The sequence below is a fragment of the Camelus ferus genome, chromosome 6 (assembly GCF_009834535.1).
Source record: "Camelus ferus isolate YT-003-E chromosome 6, BCGSAC_Cfer_1.0, whole genome shotgun sequence".
NCBI lineage: Eukaryota > Metazoa > Chordata > Mammalia > Artiodactyla > Camelidae > Camelus > Camelus ferus.
Genome location: NC_045701.1, coordinates 61,988,882 through 62,005,912, shown reverse-complemented (window position 1 = coordinate 62,005,912; position 17,031 = coordinate 61,988,882). Strand labels below are relative to the sequence as shown.

Below are 17,031 nucleotides of genomic sequence, written 5' to 3'. Positions count from 1 at the left end.
ATAAAATAGCTTAAAAAAAGTCCCAATAAATGCCTCAACAGAGATAAACTTTGAATACTACACTAACTTAAAGAAGCTAGTCACAAAAGACCACATATTGTTTGATTCTATTTATGTGAAATTTCCAGAACTGGCAAATCTATAGAGACAGAAAGTGTATTAGTGGCTGCCTAGGGCTTGCAGGGCAGGGGTGTGTGGGGTGGGCAGGAGGTTAGAGGGGAAATGGGGAGGGACTGCTAATGGGTTCAGGGTTTATTTTGGGGGTGATGAAAATGGTCTAAATTGGATTGTGATGATGGTTGCAAAATTATGCGAAGAGACTAAAAACCATTCAAACTATACAGTTAAATGGGTACATTGTATAGTATGTGAATTATATCTCAATAAAGCTGTTTAAAACCAAAAAGGTTTAGTGACAAAGCCACCAGCACTCAGTCAATGGAGCCAGCTGGCTTACATCAGCTTGAGAGAGCTGATTACTAAATTTTCTGCAGTTTCGTAACTCAGTTGTTAAACATAGTTAGCGTTAAAAATACAATCATATAAATGCACAACTATGTAAATTATATTAAAACAAAGGCAATAAATACTCATAACTCATCACTTCCCAACTAATTCACTGCATTTTACTATCACTCACACCAGGAGGTTATTTGTGTCTATTGTATCCATATGACAGAAATAACATCTAATGGTGGGCTAACTGGGCATCTTTTCCCAGTTCTGTGTTTAGTGACTTCACATTGGTGGTGGTATTTATACCACAGAAAATCAGCAAATGAGGGCTTGATTTGCTGTTTTGTTTGTTGACTGCTAAGAAAGGGATGGAGAAATTGTTAATAAGGCAGGTTAATTTTAAAAGTATGTTCTGTCTCTAGCTGTCAAATTGAGAATGGCATAAAAATCTACTTTTTCCAGTATTCCATTCAGCAAAAAATTCACTCACATCACTGAAGAACAAGTGAAGTTCTGACATACATCTCTGCTGTTCCACTTATTCATTAACATAAAAGAAGTTATCCACCAACATTCATGTCAGAACTGCACTTGTTCAGCAACTGCAACCATAAGTTGTCTACAGGTGGGTGCAAGAGTTTGGCAAAAATCAGCAAAAGTATTTGGGGGCTAGATGGAAGTTATAATACATTGTATCATATATTTTATTATGATTTATAAACTGTGTGTTGCACATCCTTCATATTTGTAAAATTTATAGCACAGGTGTATGTACACACACACACACACACACACACACACACACACACACACACGTTGCTTCAGAGAGCCTAACATTAAACAGTGACCTACACACCCCTGTTGTAGAGCTGAAACTAGAACTTGTATCTCTTGATCGGTTAGTTCATTATAACTTTCACTAATCCTATAATCAAACCCATTTCCCACTAGACATTATTTTAAAATGAAAGAAGCATTTTTCTTTACCTTCTGGTTCCAGCATTTTGGGGATTTTGAACTCCTCTTCTGCAATTCTGAAGGCCTCTTTCAGATTGTCTGTGTTGGATCTATGCCTCACACTCTTCATGTCAACGAGGTCTGGTCGCAAGGCATGAATGACGGCCAAAAAAGCCATTCCATTTCTCCAGCTTGACTTAAAATCTGTCACGCTGACAGATTCATACCTGTCACAAAGGAATGGAAACATGATAAATACTATTTAAAAGACTATATCAAGGCACCTCCACTATATTCATCAGGAATTAAAACACATTTTAGCAAATCAAATAAATCACATAACTCATTCCAGGATATTTTATTTTAATGTTGGGGTCAGATTGAAATAAAATGTCAAGTCTGATGAGGCTCACGATACTACAGAACAGTGGTTCTCAAAGTGTGGCCCCTGGACCAGCAGCAGCAGTATCACCTGGGATGCAGGTGCTAGAAATGCAAATTCTCAGCCCCAACCCCAGGTCTACTGAATCACACTCTGGCAGTGGGCCTGAAATCTGTGTCTTTAGAAGCTCTTCACGTGACAAGGATACCCACTCAAGTTTAATGCTCTTTATTCAACAATCTGTTGGCTCAAGACTAAGTGTGAACCTCTACAGATCATTAAGTTCCTTTCACTAGAGGAAATAATTTTACTTCTCATTGGAGAAAACGAAATGATATATTGTGCCAGATCAATGGCCAATAGTTCACTGTACAGACAGAACTTGTCACTCCTCTGCTGAGAACTGGCCATTATGAATGAATGGATAAACAAAATGTGGTGTGTACATATGATGAGGTATCATTCAGTTCTAAAAAGTAAGGAAATTCTGATACGTGCTACAACATGAACGAACCTTAAAGATATTATGCTGAGTGAAATAAGCTTGTTAAAAAAGGCCAAATACTATATGATTGCATTCATTCAAGGTACCTAGCCTAGTGAAATTCACTGATAAAGAAAGTAGACCTCTGGCTGCCGGGGACTGAGGGGAGGGAGGAATGGGGGGATGTTTAATAGATATAGAGTTTTAGTTTTGCAAGATGAAAAAAGTTCTGCATATGGATAGTGGTGATAGTTACACAATGTGAATGTACTTAATGCCACTGAACTGTACACTTAAAAACTGTTAAGTGATATATTTTATGTTACATATATATTACCACAATAAAAAAATTATTTGAAAGTAAAACGTCAGTTTGTCATTGTATTTAGAATAACATCTCTCACTCTGGCTTATGGGGTCTTACAAAATTGGGTTTCTGCCTATCTCTCCCACCTTTATATCTCCGCTCTCTTACCATGTTGGAGTGTGTGGCCGAACCACGCTGACTCCATTCTGTCAGCTCCACCCGAGGCCCGCAGTCCTACCCACTCTTCTCTCTGCATGACTGAGCTTCAGCCTACCCACAAGGAATGTGCCCAAGCCAGTTAAGTTCCCCATCAACTTTCACCCTTGCCTTCATCGGATATGAAAACCAGAAGAATGCCTTTTGCTGACAATGGCTGGTTAATGATCATGAGACCCCGGGGGGAGGAAAAAAATCTCTCAGTTCCCCCTTAGTAGTCAGATTCTACTCTTAGCTTTGGCCCCTTTAAATCCTCCTGTACCCCTTTATGGGGGCACAGAATGCAGCTGTGAATGCCTCTGGATCCTTGTCTGTCTGTCCTGCCTGTATGTAAGTTACCTACAAGAAACTTCACAATTGCATTTTATGGAGTTGCCTGCTTCTTTCCTCGGTCTTAAAGTTCTTTCTCAGTTTAGAGGATATTACTCCTTATCTCTATCTTCCAACAGGCAGCCACATCGGCTTCATTCCTGTTTCCTGATTACCTTTCTAATCCTTCTGCCTAGACGCTCTTTCTCCCAGATCTTCATACACCTGAAGCCTCCTCCTCCAGGTCTCAGCTCAAAGGTCTTCTCCTCAGAAAGGCATTCCATGACCACCTAAGATAAAGGCGACCCTCTTTCTACTCTTGACATTCTCAACTATATCATAACTCCTTCCTAACTTCACTGCCAACTATAATTACCATATTTATTCCTCTGCCTTCCCAACTAGGGTGCAAGCCCCTTGAAAATACGGGTGTTTTCTTCGTTGCCCATCATGGTAGACTCACACCCTCAAACAGTGCCTAGCATATAAAGGTCTTTAACATATATATTTCAAACCACTCAATCACTATTTCGTATCTAACAAAAGATCAGCGTACAGTTGCCTACAAAATGTAGAAAATATTCCAGAACAATGATAATTTCCTTTAATAGCCCATAAAAACACAAGGTAATTCAGCAGACTAATTAAAGGTAGAAATCAAATGACAAAAGCTACTCAAGAAATAGCCTGTTTCAGATGACCTGGGCTTTCTTGGATCCCTTAGGAAAAAAGCCTAAACTATGATTATAATAAACTACCTAGTGGTCAATGATTTTTGTCTTGTTTAACAAACATTTATGTGGTACCCACTGTGTCCAGAAACTGCTCCAAATGCTTAAAAAAAAATCCTTGTAATACACATAATAGCTCTATGAAATAAGTGTTAGGGCTGTCCACTTTTTGTGATTGAGGAAACTTGAACACAAAGAGATTAAAGAGATTAAGTGTCTTAGGTCACAAGTTAGAAAGTGCTGGGGAGCCAAGACTCAAAATCCGGTATTTTGCTTCAGAGCATGCACTTCAACACTACACTAAATCGACAGCTACAGGGATGGGAGTCGGGCCGAGGGCAGGGCCAGACCACCACCAGAGGGCTGGGGGCACCAGGACTGGCTCCGGGCTGACTGGCAGGCACTGTGCTCAATAAAGCACCAGGCTTGTGAGGGCAGCTCTGCACAGAGGGACCAAACCAATGTTACAAAAACATACTGCTGCCGGGTCTTGGAGAGGGCGGGGTTTGGCTCCAGAGTGATCAGCAGGATCTGGGCTCATGGACACATCACAAATGGGGACCCAATTCACCTCCTTCAGAAATAAGAAAACACAACTATTTCTTACAACATCGCCTCACATCTGAGTCCTACAGAATCACAGCATACGGAAACAAAAGTTACCCAATAATACCACCAACAATGGCCCAACTACAAGAAACTCCTGCCGAATTACCTAAGAATTATGTACTCCATCTTAATAAGTTTAGCATAAGCTCTATGTTGAAGATAAGGACGGACATGGGGAAAAAAATAAACTGTGGTAAAATATGTGAACTTTGAAAGGGTCTGAAGCTTATTTATGCATAAATGAAACAAGTCTGTAAATGATGTAAAAAGGCTTTTCACACATGCTTCATTTTGGATTTTAAAAATTTAGGAGCCTGAAGTAAAATTATCTCTAGGAGATTCATGCAAAAGTTACTTAAATATACTTAAGACTTATGCGATGTGTCTGTTTGTGTCCCTCACAGAACATGGAGAATGAATGACAACTAAAGAAAGGTAATGCAGAAATTAATGTCTTAGCCTTTCATTAGGAAGGAGCCTAACATTTGAGAGAGCTTAGCCGTGTATTTATGCCTCTGTGTATCTGGAGAATGCTATGATGTAATGCCTTTTGAGCTCCATAGCTCTTTTTGTGGTGGATCTCCTGAATCTAATTCCTTACTTTTCCTAAACTCCATCCAAGCAGTCGGCTAAATCACAAAAGGAAACATCTCCCAAGAGTAGAAAAAACTTTTCTATGTAAAAAAGAAAGTATAAGCACTAACTTCCTTTCATCATCCCCTTTCTTAAAACACGTCCTGTCTTGTTTCTTCCTTTCCTAACTGAGCTGTAAGTTTCTACACAACGGGGACCGTGGTCTTTTCACGTTAGTCATAATCAGTTCCAAGGGATAATTTTATGAGTTGGTTACTCATTCACTCATTTGTTCATTCATCCACTCAATGCATTTAAGAAGCACCTGCCATGAACTCACATTATGCTAAATTCAGGGAATATACAGTCAATTAAGACAGAGTTCCAACTTCTAAAGAACTTGGCAGTGTGGTAAAACTTTTATCTGCACACAGGAAAAGGCCACCTACACAGGGGCTGGCAGTGAGGTAAGTTACCCACACAAAACCCCCTTCTGGTCTTCAAAATGGAGTGGCTGAGCTCAGTCTTCCATGTTTGGAAGAGTCGCTGTGAGAGGAAGGGGGAGAGTAAGCATTTTCTTTTTACGTGAGGGGAGTGTTCAGGTGGGTGTTACACTCAGTTGGCCTGATTTCCAGACCTAGAGGTAAGGTTGTGTTGGTGGGTACAGCTGCCCCGTGTGTCTCCTCTAGTCATAGCAAACTACTTGCCTGGCACATTGTTCCTGAGCCCACAGGAGAAGAGCCTTCTTTGCAGACATCTGCCATCTTTCTTGGACTTTGGAGCATTTCTTAGCTGGAGGACTTGAGGTAGGAGATGAGTCAACCACACTCACACTGTCTGGGGAAGGTTGATTGTAATTGCAAGAAAGAGTCCGGGCAAGCTCCTCAATCTAAGGAAGACATAATAGTAGTTAACACATCTGGAATCACAACTCGGAGCACTGAGGCAAAACCTTCGGCCAACATAAGACCTATAAAGTATCGTGTAACAGCGACGGTTTACTTGTAGTGAAATGAGCACTGGACAAACCCTTGAATGGTGGCATTTGCCATCTGGAGCTACACTTTGGCTTTCTTTCAGTGGACTTGGGTCACTCCTGCCCTCACTCAGGCATAGCGTTCCACATGGAGGGCGACGTCTACTCATCCCCTCCTTTACTGGTCCTCAACATCTGTCAGTCTAAGCTGAACTGAGCTAAATCGAACTCCCAGTTAAGAGTGTCTTCAGAGAGACTGGGTCAATTAAAATGCATCCTTGATTCTAAACCACTAAGGATAAAATAGTCAAACATGGAGAGGTTAAGTCCCAAGAAAGAAAAAACTGCCCTTTTATATATGAAAAATAACCTCATTAGTCATTTCAGGAATCTAAATATACACAGCAAGAGGACAGTTTTTTCATATACAGCACAGGCAAACATTTTTTAAAGATAACAGCCAGTAATGGTGAGAGTACAAGAAATTGAATAGTCATATATTGCTGGAAACACACAAATCGGTTCAGATTTTTCGGAGGGCAATGATAATATCTGCAGAAAATGTTAAAAATAAATCCAGTAACATAAAAGAAGTATTACTAAAAGATGTACCCTTCTTTCAGTGACCAACAGATTCACCACACAACTAGCAATAGTAGATGTGACCACACAATGAACAAACTTGATCTGGCTGGTATATCCTATTGCACCTAAAATGGCAGGATCACCCATTCTTTCCAAGTACATATAGAATATTTACCAAAATTGACCATGCTGAGCCATAAAGCAAACCACAGCAATCCCAAAGGGCTGAAATAATTCAGATTATATTTTCCAACCACATTCAAATTAAGGTAGACATCAGTAATGAAAAACTAACAAACAAAATTCCAAATATTTGGAAATTAAGCAACAGATTGTTACGGAATCCGTGAGTCAAATGAGAAATCATAATGAAAATGAGAACATATCTTGAACAGAACAAAAATGAAAATATTATTCATGAATTAAAAGATGTCAACTTTTTCCAAATTATTCTATACATTCAATGCAATCCTCATTAAAATTCCAACAGGTTGTGTGTGTGTGGAAATTAACAAGTTACTTATAAAATTTATACGAATATCAAATCAACATGCTGTCTACCTTAACCTTACACAAGTTATATGTCAATTACATCTCAACAAAAAAAATTATATGAAAATGCAAAGTGTAAAGAATTCAAGATAATCTTGAAGAACAAGTTGGACAACCACACTATCAGACATTAAGTCTGACTGTAGAGCTACAGAAAGTAATTTAGTATAGTATTGGTGTAAGGATAATTAGTGGAACAGAACAGAATCTGAAAATGAAGCACACCTATTGATTTATGAAGGTGACACTACAGTACAATAGGAAGATGACCTCTTCAAAAACTAGTGTTGGGTCAACTGGAAAGCTATATGGAACAATAAACCTTGATAGTTTTAACATAACGCACTCAAACAAATCAATTCATTCTTGAAAGACTGTAGCTCTAAATGTAAAATGTGAAACTCTTAAGCTTTTAGAAGTGAAGTGTTCAAGAGCCATATACCTGGCTAATGGCTACCGTTCTGTACAGTACAGATATAGAACATTTCCATCACTGCAGAATGTCATATTGGACAGAACTATTCTAGAAAATAACAGGAAAGAATTCTTTAAAGGACATAAAGAGTACTAGGCACCCCCCCAAAAAGAAGCTAATAAATTTGAACTACATTAAAATTATCAATGCCTATTCATTAAAAGATTGGAAAGGCAAGCCAGAGTCTGAGAGGATATTTGTAATTTATATACATCCAACAAAGGACTTATATCCAGAACACATTTTAAAACTTTTACTAATCATTACACACACTATCATAGCTAAAATGAAAGTTTTTAACAACAAGTTTAGCGAAGAGTAGAGCAAAGAATTTTCAAACTCTGTTAACAGTAAATCAGAATAACAAGTTTGAAAAACTGTTTGGCAGTATCTATTAAAGCTGACGATCACGTGTCCCATGGCCCCGCAGTTCCAGTCCCAGATAAATATGCAACAGAAATGAGGGCATATACGAGAACGTTCTTAGCAGCTTTATTCTTAGTGATTAAAAACTAGTAACAGAAGAAAGGTCCATCGACAGTAGAATGGTAAATAAGTTCTGGTATATCCATGTAATGTTATACTCACACAAAGCAATAAAAAGGAAAAACTCACTGATACCTTCCTCAAGAGGATGAATCTCACTGACCTGATGTTAAGTGAAATAAGTCAGACACAAAAGGGTTTAGGATGTTAAATTAATTAACGATAAAGATCAAAGTAGTGGTTACCTTTAGGGAGGGAGAGCAGTGACTGGGAGAAAGACCTGGGGACTCTAAGATGCTGGCAATGTTCTATCTTTTTATCTTCAGTCACATGGTGGTTACACAGGTATGTTTAATTTACAAAAATCCATCAGGCTCTATGCTTAAGATTTGAGCATTTTTCTCTATATGTATTATATGTAACAAAAATTTATTTATAATATTCAAACAAAACTTTAAAAGCTTTAATTCTGCAAACCTTATGGCCCAAGAATGCCATCTCTAGGAATCTGGCCCATGGAAATAATTAAGATTATATGCAAAAGTATTATTTTAAGGGTAGTCTTTTTGGAATTGTTTATTGTCACAAAGAGCTGTGAGCATTCTGACTGTCCACTAATGATACAGTGTTTTACAATAGAACATCAAGCTCCCACTAAAATACATATAAATTTAGAAAGATGTTACATAGACTAGCTTGAAAATGGTATGGATAACATGATCCCATTTTGTTAAAAACATACATATATAAATATATGTAAGTTCCTGCTATATATGTCATGAGGACTATACACTAAATTATTTGAAGTGGTTATCTGTGAGTCACTTTATTTTCTTTTTATTTTCTTTTTTTAATCTATATTGAAATTTTAAATTATATTTCAAACACCCTGGAAAGTGTGGAGAAAAAAATATAATAAATGCCTGCAAATTATCAAATTTTAACATTTTACCACATTTAGTTCATAATTTTTTAAAGAAGTAAAACATAAATGCATTCTAAGCCTTCCATCTTTCCCTCTTCAATTCCATTTCCTTCCTTTCCCGGAGGGAGAAAATCAAAACCGTAGATTTAGTTTTCATCATCCTCGTGCATACTATCCTACTATAACTACAAACACAGGTATCCAGAAATGATATAAAGTCTCGTTTCACATGTTTGAAATCTTACTTAAATGAGTTATGCTATTTTCCAGTTTTTCTAAAATAAGCATTTGTTTCCCACATAATTTTTAAAATTGTTTTTAAAATAATTCTTGAGATTCAAGTACGTAGCTTTTTAAGTAGCTACAGAAAACTTGCACAAATTCAGAATCCCAGGCCTGAAAGAATGTATTTATCAATCATAAGTGTCACAAAGTCAAGACTACAACCTTCTTCGCTGTTATGTTCTTGGTATCCTAGCACAAAAGCTAGCATGTAGTAGGTGCTCGGAAATATTTGTGGAATGAAATGACATCTGTGAGTCAGTCTTGGCACAGAACTAGACGCTGCAGGATTATTAGATTGGAGAAGGGACCTCAAAAATAGGGAGATTTTACTAAGCTTAGTGGGTTAGTTTTCAAGAATTAACTCCAGAAGTTCCCTATTCTCTCTTCTGCTGGAGAAAATAAACAATGAGCAAAAATTTGCCACAGCAGGTTCTATTCAGACTGGTACTGATGCTGTGGATAATTCAGGATATCATGATAATTCAACATTCAGTTTTCAATTGAAGAATAACATAAATGGCAAAAGGTCTGCCATATATTTTCCACCTGGTAAGACTTCCAGTGTGTCCTATTTCTGGAAGAAGCTCTAGCATCAAGTCACACTTAGTGTGTTACACTTATTTCATACTGTGGTAATTAGTACAGAGACAATTTTCTTATCATCAAACTACTTACATGAAAGTGCAGTATAATTGTCCAAATTAGGCCAAGAATAATGGATGGGTTTCCATCTACAATGTCAGCAACGTGAATATTTATTAGCTTGATCTGGAAAAGAAGAAACTCAGGTTAAAAGGAGAAAATACTTCACAGTATTAATCCCCTTAATGAATTTTCCTGAATTTCATACTCACTGATCGGTTTTTCAGGAATGTCAGGGCATGTTCTATATTGATTCTACACTGGAATGTATTAGATCCTTTATCTCGAGGCTATGAAATTCAAGCAAAATATATTACTCAGAAATATGATTTAAAAAAAAAATCCACAAAATTTCTTAATGTCGTTTTAAAAGCTTACCAACTGTTGTCCTGAGAGTACTTCTAGCAGGTCCAGGAGGACATGCCCCTTCTTAATGTCTGTGAACAGGTCTGATATAACTGAGGGAGGAGTGTGCTACAAAAGGTCACAAGAAAAGTACTCATTGAAACTTTGGTCCAAAAACACAGTAACTTTAAGAATCTCATAAATGTGCTTTTGCAGAGATGCAAAAGCTTCAGCTGTGGTTTTCTTCTTAATTAACAGAATGACAGAGAACACACAAAGCTCCATATCAAAATACGATAAGGAAAGTAGTAAACTTAAGTTATCTCATGGCAAATTTCCAGTAACAGAACACTCTTTCAGCTTTCCCTGGGAGCTTAAAACGTGCACAGACAATGGCATTCAAGACATTCAGAATCAGCCAGTATTGACCCATTTTGGGAGGAGGTTACATTTCTGGAGTAACCTGTTTATGAATTTATCCTTTTTAGAATTATGAGCACTGTGCTGGGATGGGTAGCCTGGGAGAAGAGGCTCATTCATTCCGTATCTAGGTTATTCCAGGAACCTGGCATCCTTGAGATCCAAGATGGCACAGAGATTAAGATCAAGCTCTTTGGGTCCAGACTACCTGGGTTTGTATCCCAGAACTATCACTTACAAGCTGTGTGACCTTGGAGAAGTCACACAACCTCTCTGTACCTTAGCTGCCTTGGTCTTTAAGCAGAAACAATCCTCTCTATCTCATGGTACTGCTGTGAAGTCACTGAAATATAATGAGTGGTTAGGACATTTAAAGAACTTATGACACATAACACATAACACTCAAAATATGTGACTTACTATTATAATTCCATTTGATAAAAGAGATGTTGCTGCTTTAAATATGTTTACAGCACCATCTCCCGTATCTTCAATAAAAGTGCCCCTTTTTTGTGTTGAGAAAAAATAACAAATACTTCAAAGCAAGATCAAGGACACATTCAGCACATTCTTTCAACCTTTCAGATGTCACCAGTGCCATTTTAGGGATTCAAATTGAGGGAGTAGGAGGAATCACGTAAATATATTTATAGCGTGATTTGCTCTGTTTTTCCTTACCTTTGCCAACTGTGAGTTTATCCAGCAGGTGAAGGTTTTCTTCTGAGTGTCTTCCTGTTCAGCTGTTTAAAAAGGAAAATAGCAGTTATAAAACATGGCCTTGATGGTGAGGAAAGAGAACTCCTAATCCGAAAGACTTGCCATCTTAGCCAACACCACAAGGTATTTTAAGATAAACCCAGAACTTCCGAAAACATTTTAAAAAGCTCATAAAGTCGTGGCAGTTTAGCCTTGACATTTATTGTGAGTATTTATTATGGAGAATATACTGACACTGAATTAATTATAAATGAGTAGCAATTGGAGTCAGAGAGACCTGAGTTCAAATCCTGCCTCTGTTACTGAGTAGCTGTGTGATTCAGGGAGCAGATTCCTCACGGAATAAGGTAAGAAGTACTCACCTCCAGAGCCTGTTAATGATGCCCTTAAAGTGCACAGACCCTGGCTCTGAGTTAGCACATGAGAAGTGCTAGCTCTCACTCTTACTAACCTGGCAGGAGTCCAGGGAAAGGTCGGGACACTCAGCGCCCGGCAACTCGGAGGACTCTGCCTTCTCTGCAGCCCTCCCAAGTGGTGGCGTTGCTTTCTCTTACAGACCTTGGACCAATAGCTCCTTGCTCTTTACTGATACTTCCAGATCATTTTCCCCCCTCTTTGTCCCTGAAATGCTCCAGCTTTGACTCTCCAGTCATCACTCCCCACTGTTACAGTCATCCCTCATCATTTCTCAAAGATTTAGTTCCTTCCCCACTGCCACTCTCTCCAGTATAATTCTTGGCAATTTCAAAATACATACTGATGAACCTTCCAACCTTCTGGCCTGTTTCTTGAATTCTTCTCCAATAAACGTGGCTTCTGTCCTGCCTCAACCACTCACTGTCTGTCATGGTCATATCCCCACCTTGTCGTTACTAATAACTACAACTCCTCCTAATCCTGAGTTCACGCATCCCCATCTCTGAACATCATCCCTTATCTTTTCAGTTCATCCCCTCCAGTGAATCGACTCCAACAATCCTTGGAGTCTATCCGCAACTCCAAGCCATCAACTCTGCCAGCTTTACAGCTTGCCCCCTTGGTCTCCTTCCTTTCATCCTTACCCATTGTAAATTCCACAATCAATTATTACATACACTCCCTTGCACATCATTCTGTGGTGTGCACCTCATCACTAGTCTCTGCTCACTCAGATCTGCCCACGTGCTGCTGAATGTGGCTGGAAGAAAATCCATAACCGCGCTGACTGGGCTCATTGTGACCCCAAGTGGCCCTCAATGCTGCCTGCCAGTCATACTCTCTCCCGCTCCTCTAGGCAGCAATTTCATATCTTCCCTTTCTTTCTCAAACTTCCAATACCTCCTCTCTCTGCTGAGATCTTGCTTCCCCAGGGACATTTAAGGAATCATCTACCCCCTTGTCTAATAACCTATCAAAAAGCTTGGCCTGCAACCTGTTAGCATGGGTGAACTAGCCCTGCTCAGACCTAAAGCCACTCCCTTCCTTCACTCACTCACCAGATCTCATCCCTTTGAAGCTACTCCAGGATATTCTGCTCCTTTGTTTCCTATATTATCCTCTTTTCCCACCTCTTTTCTCAGACCATGCCCATTAGTATTGATCCATGCTATTAATTTGCCCATCTAGAAATAAAAACAAAAAACAAACCTCTCTTAACCCCAGTTCCCCAGCAGGTAAGGCTTCATTTGTCTGCTGCCCATTGTGGCAAAAATCCTCAGAGTTGTCTGTGTTCACTGTCTCCGAGGCCCCTCCCCCCTCTCTCTTAACTGAACCCACACCAGTCAGGCCCTCGCCATTCCACTGAAACTGCTCTGCCATCAAGAGCACCGTGAATCAAGGTCATCAGCGATTCCCCCTCACTGAAACCAATAATCGATTCTCAGCCTTCATCTTCAGCAGCATTCAATTCTCTCTACGCCTGCTTCCAGGCTCCCACTCTCTGTTTTCCTCCTACGTCACACGCTGGCATCACTCTTCCTCTCACACTTCATATCCAATGCCTTGGGAAATCCTCTTAAGTCCACCTTCAAAATATAATCAGGATAGGTCCTCTTCTCACTACCCTCACTGCCACCACCCAGGTCCAAGGTACCTCCAATCTCCACCTGGATGACTGCAATCGATTCCAAACAGGTCTCCTTCCTTGCAGCCGTGACCTCTAAACACTATTCTCAACACAGCATCCAGAGTGATACTGCTAAAATGTTAACTCAGATCAGCAAACCCCTTTGCTCAAAACCCTGCTTCACTCCTTAAAATGGCTACAAGCCCCACACTTTCTGCCCCCCAGCCCCCGTCTCCCTTATCTTCCCCTTATAAGTCATTCCATCCAACCCCTCTGGCCTCCCCGTGTTTCTCAAATTCTCCAGACACATTCCCACCTTAGGGCTTTTGCACTAGCTGCCCTTTCTTCCAGGAGTGCTTAACTACACATATCCCCACAAGCTAACTCCCTCATCTCCTTCAAATCTTGGTTCAAATGGCATTCATCCACAAGGTCTCTCCTGACCATCGTATTTAAAACTGTAACAACCCCACTTCTGCTTCCCCTTGTCCTGCTTGACTTTTTTTCTACAGTACTCATCACCTTTAGCATTCTATGTAAGTTATATATGTCGTATGTTTATTATTTAATACCTTGCTCTCCTCCCAACAGAATGTAAGCCCCACACAAGCAAAGATGTTTTATCTGTGATATATTCCAGGGGCCCAGAGTAGGCTCTAAATAAATATTTGCTAAAAGAGTAGCCACTAACTCTACTAATCAGTATTACAGTTATATTTTATTTACTCTACAAGAAGGTCAAATGTGTTCCCATTCCTTCTTTTAAAAGTTGTCTGTTCTACCTTCTTACACATTGTTTTCTGTCGCCTCTTTCCATTCTCCCTTGTTAATCTCCAACACAGTTGAAGTGAAATTGTTGGCATGACATCTAACTTGAGTTCTTGAAACTTTTTTAATCTGATGAGGGTTCAGGTTGAAGAAATAAAGAGGATGTGGGTAAATGGAATTTTAGGGTGTTAACAATTGTGATTGATTAGAGATTAAAGATGTACTTAACCTCATTGGATTTTTTTTTCTTAACTTTTTCAGTCAACTTTCATTTTGTCTGTATTACCAGCTTAAATTAGTTATAGGCCAGTGATTTACACATGAAAGGGTGCTCAACCATTGTTAGTGGAACTGAATTGAGTTCTGACAAGCCAACCGGATAGTTAAGGCTATTGAGAGTTATTTCTGTTTTGTACAAATTTCACTTAAAAGAATTTTAAAGAACTACAGTTTTGTCCTAGAATTCAAAATGTTACTAAATCTTCTGGAGTCTTTGAGATATGTTTTCACTGTTTGTTCCTCTAGTATTGGGAGATGATAAGACAATAAAAATATTTTTGGTTTGTTTTTATTTTGGGAGGAGGTAATTAGGTTTATTTATTTATTATTATTTTTTTTTTAATGGAGGTACTGGGGCTTGAATCCAGGACCTCGTGCATGCTAAGCATGCATTCCATCACTGAGCTATGCTCTCCCCCGCAAAACAATGCATTTTAAATGTGTATTGACACTTACTAAAAAATATGTTTAGGGTTAACTTTGTTCCTCAATAGAAAAAACTAGAGAATAAGTTTTTATAATTCCAGGATAGAGTTATACGTACACAATGTACATTAATCAAGGTGATGTGTAAAAGTGGGAAGAGACTTATTCATTATTACAACCACAGAGCAGAAATTTAAAACAAGAACAAAACAAGCAACAACAAAAACAAACAAAAAAGACTCTCTTCCTTATCCTTAAGGGGCCAAAAGAGATTTTTTCTTTCTAGGTGACAAAGTACGAAGAAGAAACTAACCAGGAATACTACCAGGTCCAAGAGATAGTGTCTGCACTAAATTTAGGGGAGCCATAGCGGGAGAAATAAAGAACCATAAAGGAGGTGAAATGCTGGCAAAAACGGAGTGTAAAAGAACACTGTGTGCCTAAGGAGTCTGAGTACTCCACATCCACCTGGAAACGTTAGTCATTCTGAACTATTTCCAAGAAAGATGAGGCATCATGTGATCACTTCCATGCGATGCTAGAGAAAAGAAGTCTTGGTACCAAGCAAACTGAAGACTATGAACTTTCCCAGGCTGAGAAAACAGGCAGCACATCAGGCTCTAACTGGACTTTACAAATTAGAGCCCCTAATTTAACCTGAGGTTGGACTGACTATCCTCTGACAGGGACATAAACTTAAATTTAAAACAATCAAACATTTCCAGTGAAAACCTTACGTTATCCTTGTCCTAATTTGATTAAAATCTAATAGAAACAAGGAGGAAAACACTAAGAGGAGCAATCGGAACAAATGTCCACGCAGTATTTGCCAGTTAGCACAGGAAACAGTGCACCAATGAAACCTTCAGGAAAAGGTTTAAAAAGGAAACTTGGTGGCTTTTAACTAAGGCATTGTCCAAACTTACAGAACACCTTGTCATCCTGGAAATCAGAACCCTTCCAATGCAACAAGGACCCTTTCGTGACAGCAACAAAGATGCCCCAGATGCAATCAAACACCTGTATAACCACTCAATTAAATAGTTTTGTCTGTCCTGCTTCATTTATCCCCTGACCCGCTTTTCTTGCATTTTCACACTGTCTTATCCCTGCAAAGTGGTATTCATTCAACAGGAACCAGAGCCAAATAGCTCACCCTATGGCAGGATAAGTAACCTTTTGTTCTTTTCAAAGGCTGACCCATTGGGGAAAAAATAATTGAGAGGCACATGCTTTAAAGCAACTTAATTTGAGTGGGTGAGATTTTTTTTTTTAATTGTTGGGTTTTATTCTTTAATTTCCAGAGTAACTTTCCAATAAAATAATAAAACTCTTCTCAAAAAAAATTTTTTTAATGCATTTGTATCTCTCTATTTGTATTTCTGGAATTATGAAAACCACTAGCTTATTATCTTCAGCCATCTTTTACATTACTCACATCTCTGGCAGGAGTTTTTAAACTCTCAGTACAACCTAAATATTATAGAATACATATATTCATACCTAATGATCAGTTTCTCCATTTGGGCATCCATGAATATAGACACAGACATACACAGCATAAACACAAACTTTCATGTTCCAGGGGAGGGGAATTCTGAGTTTAATTTTATCTTTAAGATATTTGTGCTTATAGTCTAAAACATTGCAAAATGGTCATTAGGAATATAGCAAAATACTGATAAAATGGGAATAAGATCTATAAACTTACATAAGTTATAGAACATTCCTTATTCCTGGCAAAGAAGAAAATTTACTCTGTTAAAAAAAAAATCAGAAGACTACATAACTTTTGGACTTATGTAGATGGATATGTTCTTACATCTAAACACCTGATACTGAGTTTAACATAAATTACCATAATAAATTATAAAGCAAATGAAAAATATCCTCTTTCCACAGTATACTATGATTTCAGTTAAATGGAGAGAAGTTATTTCAAATCATTGAAATTATATTTAAGTTTGAAGTATTAACTATAATGTTTCTGACTATTGTATTCCTTAATTATAATCTAAATAAAAATGTGTCCATCAGGGTCAAAAAGACCCTGAGAGACCAAAGAGAATAGAACATTTTAAT

General features: G+C 38.4%; 1 protein-coding gene across 1 annotated transcript in view; it reads right to left on the bottom strand.

Moving 5' to 3' along the window:
* The window catches only part of SYNE2 (spectrin repeat containing nuclear envelope protein 2), a 289,020-nt gene that overhangs the window by 208,822 nt on the left and 63,167 nt on the right, over window positions 1-17,031 (bottom strand). Inside the window, 6 exon segments of the mRNA XM_032482160.1 lie at window positions 1,444-1,640; window positions 5,732-5,913; window positions 9,984-10,076; window positions 10,163-10,240; window positions 10,329-10,424; window positions 11,394-11,455. Coding sequence (XP_032338051.1) covers window positions 1,444-1,640; window positions 5,732-5,913; window positions 9,984-10,076; window positions 10,163-10,240; window positions 10,329-10,424; window positions 11,394-11,455 — 708 coding nt within the window.